This window comes from Bison bison, unplaced genomic scaffold (genome assembly GCF_000754665.1).
Source record: "Bison bison bison isolate TAMUID 2011002044 unplaced genomic scaffold, Bison_UMD1.0 scf7180017864072, whole genome shotgun sequence".
Lineage (NCBI taxonomy): Eukaryota > Metazoa > Chordata > Mammalia > Artiodactyla > Bovidae > Bison > Bison bison.
This window is the reverse complement of record NW_011494644.1, coordinates 4,401,418-4,412,997: the sequence shown is the minus strand read 5'-3', so window position 1 is coordinate 4,412,997 and position 11,580 is coordinate 4,401,418. Positions and strand designations below refer to the sequence as shown.

Sequence of the window (11,580 nt, the reverse complement as noted above, 5' to 3'; positions counted from 1 at the left end):
GACTATATCCCAATTAAAAAATATGTACCCAGATTTTCTTCCTAACTCACTAATCTTCCTCAACTTTTTCTCCAATTATTCTCTCTCTCACTCCATGTCTTAGAAATGTTGTTGATCCTCAGGATTCAGCCCATATCTTTCTCCTCATTATTATACATACTCCAAATAGACTGTCTCACTTACTCTCACAGTTTAAATTTCACTTGTACTTTGATGAATTCTGAGAGATTTATATCTCCATATCAATTCACTATCATAGATTCCAACTGTCTATTGGATATTTTCCCATTTAAATGTGTCAGAAACATCTAACATTCAACATATTCTTCTCCAAATATACTCATCTCTTGTCTTTACTATCTGGAAAAATGGAACTTTCACTCATTCATTGGCTCAAGATATTTCTTTTCTTATAACCCACATTCAAATGGAGCCCAAACCTTGACAAATTTTACTTTCTCAGTATCTTTCATGCTGCTGCTACTGCTGCTAAGTCGCTTCAGTAGTGTCCGACTCTGTGCAACTCCAGAGACGGCAGCCCACCAGGCTCCCCCGTCCCTGGGATTCTCCAGGCAAGAACACTGGAGTGGGTTGCCATTTCCTCCTCCAATGCATGAAAGTGAAGAGTGAAAGTGAAGTCGCTCAGTCGTGTCCGACTCCTAGCGACCCCATCGACTGCAGCCTACCAGGCTCCTCCGTCCATGGGATTTTCTAGGCAAGAGTACTGGAGTGGGGTGCCATTGTCTTCTCCAGTATCTTTCATAATCCCTTTTAAAAATCATTGTTTTATATCAAACTCCAATTATGTAAGAGCAGGTTATGTGAAATAACCATTCTTCCTGTTTTTCATTTGATCCATTTACAGGTAATCAGATTTTTTTCAGCCAGAAAGAGTATTTGCCTTTTCCCAAACTCAAGATGTTATCATGACTATTACTGTCCCTGCAGTCTGTTACATTTGAGAAAAAGAATGTATATATATACATTCTTATATATATATATATATATCTATATATATCTCAATGCTTTTTTCCATGCCCTCCACCCATTTCTCTGGTTACCTTAGGACTCGAACTCAGTGATTAGGTCTAGAAATACCTTTCTGATATTTTTAGTGATGTTAATGCCATCAATTAACACAACTCCAGAGGTTGTGATCTCTTCTCCAGTCAACATTTTGAATGTAGTGGTTTTTCCGGCTCCATTTAATCCAAGTAATCCAAAGCACTCATACTTTGGGACTAAAAGGGAGATATTTCTCACAGCCTTTACAACTGGACACTTGTAGTAAGTCTGAGAAAATTAAAAGAGAACCACAATGTGCTGAAGGAGTGATAATGGGTCAACCATAACCATAACCTCAGACCCTGTGGACTGTTATGTATGTACAGTTTCAGAAGAGCCTTTCCCCTTTCAGTCCTCTATTTTACCAGAATGTACATAGATCCCATAGAACTCCAAAGAATTAGTAATACTACCAACAAATTTGTGGCAGGGAAGGTGGGCTAAATCTTAGTGCAAGGTTGGACATGGAATGACTTTACCTTTGTAAGTTCATTGAAAAGCAAAGGGACAGCCATCAACCTAGGTAACAGTTTCTGGACTCTCTTTCTTTCGTTTATTACATCTTTATCCCCATATTCCTTGATTAGGTGGATGGAATCTGTAGCCTATATTTTCAAGACAAAGATCACAGATTTGAATAAACATTAGACATTTTGGCTTAAACTGGGTGGCTTTTTGAAAGCTGACCTGAGGGAGTAATTTCAAAGATGTCACAAAATATTTGAGTAATTTCTATTAATGAGCTTCTCTACCAATTTCCTGAGGAGGGCATGGCAACCCACTCCAGTCTTCTTGCCTGGAGAATCGCCATGGACAAAGGATCTGGCAAGCTACAGTCCACAGGGTCACAAAGAGTTGTACATGACTGAGTAACTAAGCACAGCACTGACTTTCTGAACTCTTATGCACAAATTTATTCCTGACTTGCTTATTTTTTTCTTTTTTCTTGATCATGTGGCATGCAGGATCTTAGTTCTCCAACTAGGGACTGAACCCGTGCTCCCTTCAGTGAAAGCCTGGAGTCTTAACCACTAGACTGTCAGGGAATTCCCATGACTTGCTTATTTTTGAAATTGTAGTCATGAACAAATTTTCTTACAAGTATGAGTAAGCAGTATGTCCTTGCCAGTGACATGGACATTTTGTGGAGAACAAAAGCGACAATGATACTTACTTATTACCTAGTGTGATTTGTTACATCCAAAATATATTCAAGAGAGCATTAGGTTTAAGAGAGAAGAATGAGCTCCTTTTTTTGGTTAGGGTCCCTTATTGGTGAAGTTTGAGCTGAGTTTGGAGACCAAAAAAAATATATTGAGAGAATGAAGGTAGGGTGGGGATGGAAGAAAGGTTGCCATTAACAGTGGGAGCTTAATAAAAGTTGTGTGAGAATGAAACAACATGGTGTGTTTTGTGAATACTAATTTGTTACTGCTTGAGCAAAATTTTGTTGTTTTGAACTGCTCATGTTTAATTCAAGTACTCATTTAATGGTAATGGTTGAGGAATGGAGCAGGAGGATATATCCAGTTCACATGCTAATTCAGTAAACATGCTAATCAAAAGAGTGAGAAGAGAGCTGCTTTTTTCTTTTCCAATCTCAAAATTGATAGAATGCAAGTGGTAAGAGTGAATATTCTTGCCCAATTTTCAATCTTAGAGGGAAAACATTTAGTCCTTCCCTTTATGTTTATTGTAGGCTTTACATATAAACACAACTCTGTGCGACCCATAGACAGCAGCCCACCAGGCTCCCCTGTCCCTGGGATTCTCCAGGCAAGAACACTGGAGTGGGTTGCCATTTCTTTCTCCAATGCATGAAAGTGAAAAGTGAAAGTGAAGTTGCTCAGTCGTGTCCAACTCTTAGCAACCCCATGGACTGCAGCCTACCAGGCTCCTCTGTCCAGGGGATTTTCCAGGCAAGGGTACTGAAGTGGGTTGCCATTGCCTTCTCCGTTTCTTCTTGAGGTGATCAATATTGTAACACTGATTTATTTTCAAATATTAAACTAATTCATGGAATAAACCCTCCTTGTTCATTTCTTTCATATATTCCTATATTCTTTTTTAAAAAAGATTTATTTATTTACTTTTGGTTCTATTCTAGTGTAGATCAGTGAGAGTTCAATTACTGAATGAATGAACAGTTAAAATAAAAAATCCCAAGGCAAAACTCTGAGATTGTGTGAACTATGAGACCTATGTAAAGCAATAGTTAATAATCTGACTGGTAGAGACCCATCTCAGCCTAAGAATGTTAAAGTTTGAAACTAAGAAAGGGAAGGAAAAAAAAATCTCAACACAATATTTATATGTTTAATCCTAGGCAATAGGAAAAAATCCTGACTGGTAGAGACCATGAAATTCTATAATTCTATACAGCTTTAAAGAAGTCAATTCTATAATTACAACCAAATACACCTCAAAAACTGTACAGGCACAAGGCAGCACTTTCTATCATAGTCAGTTCATTATTATGGATTATTTTCTTGTAGGCAGAGGATTCAAAATTCAGAATTGAAAATTCAAACTAAGATGAAAGACCTGTGATTCAAATTAGTCCCAGTTAGATCTTGGTATAATTGAATGATATCTTCTTTATTAAGTAATAAAGGTAGGAATATGTTAATTTATACATTCTGACCTAATGCTGAGCTTTCTTTGAGTTGTATCTAGAGTCTGCATTAGTTACTCACCTTCTTGCCATTCATAAATATCTTATAGACATTAAATACAATTTTATGAAAGACAAAGTTTTTCAGGTTCCAGAATGTACTTTCCAGACAAAAAAGCAAAAGCAGAAAAATTAAGCCCAAGGCAGCTGATGAAATCAAAAAGTTTGCAATCCCATGTTCTCCAAAGCTGTAGACATTGTTCTTCTTAACTAAGGGTGATAAAAGAGATAGCCTTACTTTAAAAACTTATGCAAAGTCTAGGATGACACCAAATATTAAGAAATATAGGAGAAAATGAATGTTAAGTTAGAGTTAGAGAAGTATAGATATGAAAAATAAGCAATTGTCTTAACATTTTGTCTTTCTTATTTAATCTTCGCTGATATTTATGATTATTATAACAGTTCCCCTGCAAATGCTTTTTTTCTTTTTTTTTTTTTAACTGGTTTTGATAGGCAACAACATTACTACATACTGAGTGAGTTTCAAAAGCTGAGTCTTTGTAAACAGAATTATCATGGATCTAGATGGTGATGATGATTGCACATTAGGAATGTACTCAGTACCACTGAAATGTATACTTTAAAATGTAAACTTTATGTTATGTGTATTTTATTACAACAAAATTAGTGTTTTTGCATACTGGCACAGAAAATGCAATTCTTATTAAAAAAAGAGTGATTGTATTATCTTCACATATCAAAGATGCCTCCTATTTGCATATCTAGAATTTAGATGTTTGTGTTAGCTAATTTTCTGTGTAGTAAAATCAGGAAATATCAATTATTACCTATTTACGTCTAAACTTTGTTCTTTTCTTCCTCACAAGTGTTGCCACCAATACTCTTTTCCCACTTATAGAAGAAAATATCTTCTCACTTTGAAGGACTTTAAGGACAGTAGGCATGACCTACAATAATAGCTAAACATACCATAAATACCTTTATTTTGTTTGTTTTATTTAATTGCCAATAATTCTGTTGTTTTTGATTTTTGTGGGTTGTAGTTGACTCACTGGAAAAGACTCTGATGCTGGGAGGGATTGGGGGCAGGAGGAGAAGGGGACGACAGAGGATGAGATGGCTGGATGGCATCACTGACTTGATGGACGTGAGTCTGAGTGAACTCCGGGAGCTGGTGATGGACAGGAAGACCTGGCGTGCTGCGATTCATGGGGTCGCAGAGTCGGACACGACTGAGCCACTGAACTGAACCGACTTATTTGTTTAGTAACTTTTGTAAACTGTTTTTGTAAAGGCTGTATTTTGTTATTTTTGATCACTGGAGTTTCTGTTCTGCTAACTTAGCTATTAGCTGCGATTTGATGGAAATATCCTGAAATGTTTGGAGCAAAACGCACACACACATAAACCAAACTTTTCCTATCCATTTTAGATTAGCTGTGAGCTGGGGCTCTCAAAATGGTTAACCAGTCCATGTACAATTTTTATTTAGTCCACACATCTTGCTTATGCAGGGCGTAAAGATCAGAGAGTTTATTCATAAAGTCTTATCAGGGTTTCAGCCTTGAATCTGCATGTGGCACTCTGAATTATCCATTGCAAATGGGAGTTTTTGTAATTGATTAATCCCCTCACATTCAAGTCACTTTCCCCAGCCTCTTAACTTCTTAGGCTTTTCTTTCTTGCCACTTGCTTTCTGTTTCTTGTCACTTGCCCTAGGTGGCTGTGGTTAGCATATCCCTTTAAATGTTTTTGACAACGCTGCCCAGGAGGTTGCTCCAGCCCTCAGAAAGTTCCAAGAAGAGCTAAACAGTGCACCTCCTGAACTGATCCACTGGGTCATTGTCAGACGGATCTAAAAACATAACCACAATTCTTTGAGAACAGGAATCGTTCTTTGCCCCTTCTGGTGTAAGAAAACGCACCAGGAATGCAGATTACTATCATCACAGTTACTGCTGCTTGGCTGGAAAATGGGAAGGTAAGCAGGTAAGTTAAAACTCTACATTGCTTTCTTGGCAAAATTGAGCAGCTTCTTTCTTCATTTTCTACTTCCCTGCTTTTTGTAAGTTTTTGATTAAATTTCAGAGTTCCAGAGAATTGATTCTGACACCTTAATCCTTGTTTCAAGGGTGGGACAGATCCTTGGAGATACCTACTCTGTCACTTTCAGTTTCAAGTTATTTTTATATACTGATTTTTGGTTTTAATTCAGCAATCTAGCTAAAGTTTCTAAATATTCTAATATTTTATCTGTAGAGTTTTAAATAGTTCATGCCATATATATAAAGAATTTCAAATATTACTTTATTTCAGTGTTCATACTTGAAAATTATTTAAAAATGTAACATCAAATGAGCTCTCAGGAACCTCCCACTTAACAAAGTAACCAAAACATTATTAATAGCTTCCTTCTAACTATGTTCTCCTTGATTTTACCCCTACTATCAATATTCCAGATATAATTGTCTTATTTCTTTGGAAATTTTCCAGAGACATGCATTTCTATAAATATTATGTTGTTGGTAATAGTCTGTTTATGAGGTTTATAAAAATAGCATCATGTTGTTTGTAGTCATCACAGCAAGGTTTAAAAAATATTCATTGTGTTTCTAAGATTTATTCATATTGTTGTTTGCAGCTGAAGTTCATACCTTTCCACTCCTCTATGATACTCCATTATATAGGGAGAAAAGCCTTAATTTATCATTACATTCTGCTGTTAATAGACATAAGCTATTTCCATTTCTTTTTGAAATTACAGGTATTGCTGAAGAAAACATTTATTAAGGTTTTCCATCTTGGAGTAAAAATATTGGTAATTGGCATGTCAAGCTTGGTTAGTGCTAACACATTTTTCAAAGCAGTAAATTATTTTCACTCACAATATGTGCATATTTATTTCCATTTCTCTACATTGTAATGCTTCTCGACCTCAGACTTAAAATTTTTGTTTAGTGATAGTTCATTGTGGTCCAAGTTCGTAGTTCTTTGATCACTAATGAGGTTTATGGTAACTCCATATAGGCCATTTTTGGACCATATTTTATTCTTTTTTTATTTCTGTGAAATTCTTCTTCATGTCTTTATTCTCCCATTTTATTCTAGATAGCATAATTTGTCTTAATTTATCATTCTTATTCCAGATAGTAATGCTTTGTTCATTATATATGTGTTATTTATATGTGTGTTAACAAATATATTTGCTTCTGAGGCTTTTATTTCTTTAGAATGCCTTTAAATTAACAGTTTTAAATTTTAATGTAGTCAAATTTATAAATCCTTTCTTTATAATTCAGGGATTTTTGTACTAATTTTCTTATTTTGTACTTGATGTCATAAAACTATTTTAACATATTTTCTTATAAAATTCTTGAACTTTACCCTCTCTATTTCCACTTAGATTTTTTGTGTGTGTGTCTGTACAGGCTTCAACAGCTCATGAACTGTGAACTTCCAGATGTTCAAGTTGGATTTAGAAAAGGCAGAGGAACCAGAGATCAAATTGCCAACATCCATTGGATCATCGAGAAAGCAAGTGAGTTCCAGAAAAATATCTACTTCTGCTTTATTGACTACGCCAAAGCCCTTGACTGTGTGGATCACAAGAAACTCTGGAAAATTCTTAAAGAGATTGGAATACCAGACCACCTTACCTGCCTCCTGAGAAACCAGTATGTAGGTCAAGAAGCAACAGTTAGAACTGGACATGGAACAACAGATTGGTTCCAAATTGGGAAAGGAGTATGTCAAGGCTGTATATTGTCACCCTACTTGTTTAACTTATATTCAGAGTACATCATGAGAAATGTTGGGCTGGATGAAACAGAAGCTGGAATCAAGATTGCTGGGAGAAATATCAATAATCTCAGATACGCAGATGACACCATCCCTGTGGCAGAAAGTGAAGAACTAAAGAGCCTCTTGTTGAAAGTGAAAGAGGAGAGTGAAAAAGTTGGCTTAAGACTCAACATTCAAAAATCTAAGATCATGGCATTTGGTCCCATCATTTCATGGCACATAGATGGGGAAACAGTGTCAGACTTTATTTTGTTGGGCTCAAAATCACTGCAGATGGTGACTGCAGCCATGAAATTAAAAGACGATTGCTCCTTGGAAGAAAAGCTGTGATAAACCTAGAGAGCATATTAAAAAGCAGACACATTACTTTGCCAACAAAGTTCTGTCTAGTCAAAGCTATGGTTTTTCCAGTGGTCATGTATGGATGTGAGAGTTGGACTATAAAGAAAGCTGAGCGCCGAAGAATTGATGCTTTTGAACTGTGGTGTTGGAGAAAACCCTTGGACCGCAAGGAGATCCAACCAGTCAATCCTGAATGAAATCAGTCCTGAATATTCATCAGAAGGACTGATGCTGAAGCTGAAACTCCAATACTTTGGCCACCTGATGCAATGAACCGACTCATTGGAAAAGACCCTGAGGCTGGGAAAGATTGAAGGCAGGAGGATAATGGAGGATGAGTTGGTTGGATGGTATCACCAACTTGATGGATATGAGTTTGAGTAAGCGAAGCCTGGTGTGCTGCAAACCATGGGGTCGTAAAGAGTTGGACATGACTGAGCTACTGCACTGAACTGAACTGTACAGAATATGGATCCACCTGTTTTTCGCTTTTCTGGAAATACACTTACTGCTGCTGCTGCTGCTGCTAAGTCGCTTCAGTCGTGTCCGACTCTGTGCGACCCCACAGACGGCAGCCCACCAGGCTCCCCTGTCCCTGGGATTCTCCAGGCAAGAACACTGGAGTGGGTTGCCATTTCCTCCTCCAATGCATGAAAGTGAAAAGTGAAAGTGAAGTCGCTCGGTGGTATCCAACTCTTAGCGACCCCATGGACTGCAGCCTACCAGGCTCCTCCGTCCATGGGATTTTCCAGGCAAGAGTACTGGAGTGGGGTGCCATTGCCTTCTCCGATACACTTACTAGCACTTATTAAATGGTGTATTTTTGCCCAATAATATATGATGCCATCTCCTTTATACATCAAAATTCCATATATGCCTTGGCATATTTGAGGGCTCCCTTTTAATCTAATTGTCCATTTACTTCTATCTCTATATGTCTTATAAGTCATTATGTTACAAATATTTACATTTCAAATCTTAAGGAATTAAACCAATACCTGAGAAGGCACCTATCAAGAAAATATCAAGTCTTGTTTTAAAAGTAAATTTTACTAAATATTGAGTAAAGAGATGTTTTACATAAGCTAGTCTGCTGAATAAAAAAACTAGAAAATACTCCACAGTTCACTATCTGTTACTAGTATAAACTCTATATACAGTGCAAACATGCACAGTATGAAACAACAAAATAGCAGGTCAATCTTTCTCATAAACATGGATTAAAAAACTCATAGGACTATTCATCTACTTCAGTGATGAATAACCTTGCATTTTAAAAACTTATGGAAAAAAAAATAAAAGCTTATGGAAAACTCAATTTGAAATGATTAAAAACTGTCAAGTATTATAAGCTGGTACTTAAGATGCTTGTAAATATTATTTATGTTTTTAATTTTGTAAAATAAAGATTAAAAAACTCATGAAATATTAACAAATGGAATAGATAGATACACAGACAATTGTGTTTATTTAAGGAATGCAAAGTGTTTAATATTTTAAAAATATCTTAATATAGTTGTATGGCTTCCCTCAAAGCTTAGTCGGTTAAGAATCTGCCTGTGATGCAGAAGACCCAGGTTTGATTCCTAGGTTGGGAAGATCCCCTGGAGAAGGAAATGGCAACCCACTCCAGTATTCTTGCCTGGAGAATCCCATGGACAGGAGTCTGGCGAGCTACAGTTCATGGGGTCACAAGAGTTGGACATGACCTAGCCACTAAATCACCACCACCACCACCACCACATCGATACACTAATGGCCAAAGCCACATGGTGATCTCATATAGTCAAAAAACATATTTAAAATAAAATGCCTCATGCATAGCACTCTAACCTAAAAAAGGAACATAACAAATATTCAAGCATCATGGTCAACAGTGAAATTACTGAGGTGTAGAGCCAAGAAGTTGCAGAGCCAGGATTCAACTCAGGCCATATGACTCCAGGCCATCCTCTTACTATACTGCTTTTATATAAACATAATAGTAAATTAGTGAGAGATCAACAACACCAATTACAACGACGGCTTCCTTGGTGGCTCAGTGGTAAAGAATCTGATTGCTAAAGCAAGAAACACAGGTTCAGTCCCTGGATCAGGAAGATCCCCTGCAGAAGGAAATGGCAACTCACTCCATTATTCTTACCTGGGTAACACCATGGAGAGAGGAGTGTGGAGGGCTACAGTCTATGGGATCATAAAAGAGTCAGACAGGACTTAGTGACTTAACGAACAACAATAATGAGATCACCATGTTTATGGTCATAAAGAAAACCTTAATAAATAGCTCCAGTATAGTTAAATGCCAAATACTGTGACCATATGCAATAAAACTAAGTAAAGCAAAAGCAAATTATAAACAGAATATCTGAAATTAACAAGTAGAAAACTTAAACCTTAAACCAAAATATTAAATTACATATAAATAACTTAATTATATATATATATATATATCTTGATATATATCTATATCAACCCACTACAGTATTCTTACCTGGAGAATCCTATGGACATAGGACCCCAAGCTACAGTCCATGAGGTCGCAAAGAGTTGGACAGAACTGAAGTGACTTAGGACTCGTATGCTCCAAACAAGCCTCCATTCTACTCTTTAAATATATAAGATCCTTCCCTGATTTGAGGCTTTTCTCTTGGTCTTCCATCTATGTGAAATATTATTCCTCTCATTCTTCACTGGTTAGATCAATCTCATTCTTTTAGTCATCTAATCACACTCTGCAGTAATGACCTCCGTAAGTATTCTATCTGAAGTGATGTAAGTTACTAATTACCTCATTTATTTCTCTTACTGTCTTACTTCAAACTGTAACTATTGTGTCTATTTACTTACTTTCAAAATTTTTTCCCACTTGCCACAACTCACATTATAAACTCCATGAAACCAGGGATCTTGTCTATCTTCTTCTATAGACAAGTGTAGGAAGTACAGCAGTCATAGAGTAAGAGTTCAAGAAAGAGAATACAGAAGGGATCAGGAAAAGTGATAATAAGTGAAATTATAGATATTTTCCTGCCACTAAATGCAGACAAGAGCCTTTGGGTTGAAATTGCTATCAAATGATAAACAGAATATAGAGGAGAAAAATCTAAGTCTAGACAGCTCATGGAAAAATTTCACAACACTAAGGATAACAATTTTTGGAAGACAGAAGTTTTTAGAGTAATAAAGAGGCTATCTGCAAAGAAATAAAAATCAGATTAACATGACTCCTCTTAACCAGTATAGTTTAACATCAGAAAATAAACTTAATACCCCATAGTAAAAGAATAAATGACAAAATCCCCACATGATCTCAAAGGCACAGAAAAAGAATTTAATCTCATTCATTACCAAAATTGTCAATGAACTTGGAATAGAATGGAACTTCCTCAAACCAATAAAGAGGAACCATAAAAACACTCATAGCTAAAAATCATATTTAAGGGAGAATAACTGAATACCTTCCTCTTAAGCCTGGGAACAAGCAAAGGTGTTTACTGCCATGGCTACTATTCAGTACAGTACTGGAAATTCTAGTCAGTGAAATGAAATAAAAATGTTTAAGAAAAAAAGACTGTTCTATACATCAGTGTCTCTTTTGCTGTCTCGTTTACAGGGTTATGCAAAAAAGCAAAATGGCTGTCTGGGGAGGCCTTACAAATAGCTGTGAAAAGAAGAGAAGCAAAAAGCAAAGGAGAAAAGGAAAGATATAAGCACCTGAATGCAGAGTTCCAAAG

General features: G+C 36.4%; 1 protein-coding gene across 1 annotated transcript in view; it reads right to left on the bottom strand.

Annotated features, from left to right (window-relative positions):
- The window catches only part of LOC104986729 (ATP-binding cassette sub-family A member 3-like), a 201,002-nt gene that overhangs the window by 20,545 nt on the left and 168,877 nt on the right, over positions 1–11,580 (bottom strand). Inside the window, exons 23-25 of the mRNA XM_010837415.1 lie at positions 3,762–3,949; positions 1,545–1,670; positions 1,099–1,293 (exon numbers count right to left, since the gene is read on the bottom strand). Of these exons, the coding sequence (XP_010835717.1) occupies positions 1,099–1,293; positions 1,545–1,670; positions 3,762–3,949 (509 nt within the window). The remainder of the gene's footprint in view (positions 1–1,098; positions 1,294–1,544; positions 1,671–3,761; positions 3,950–11,580) is intronic.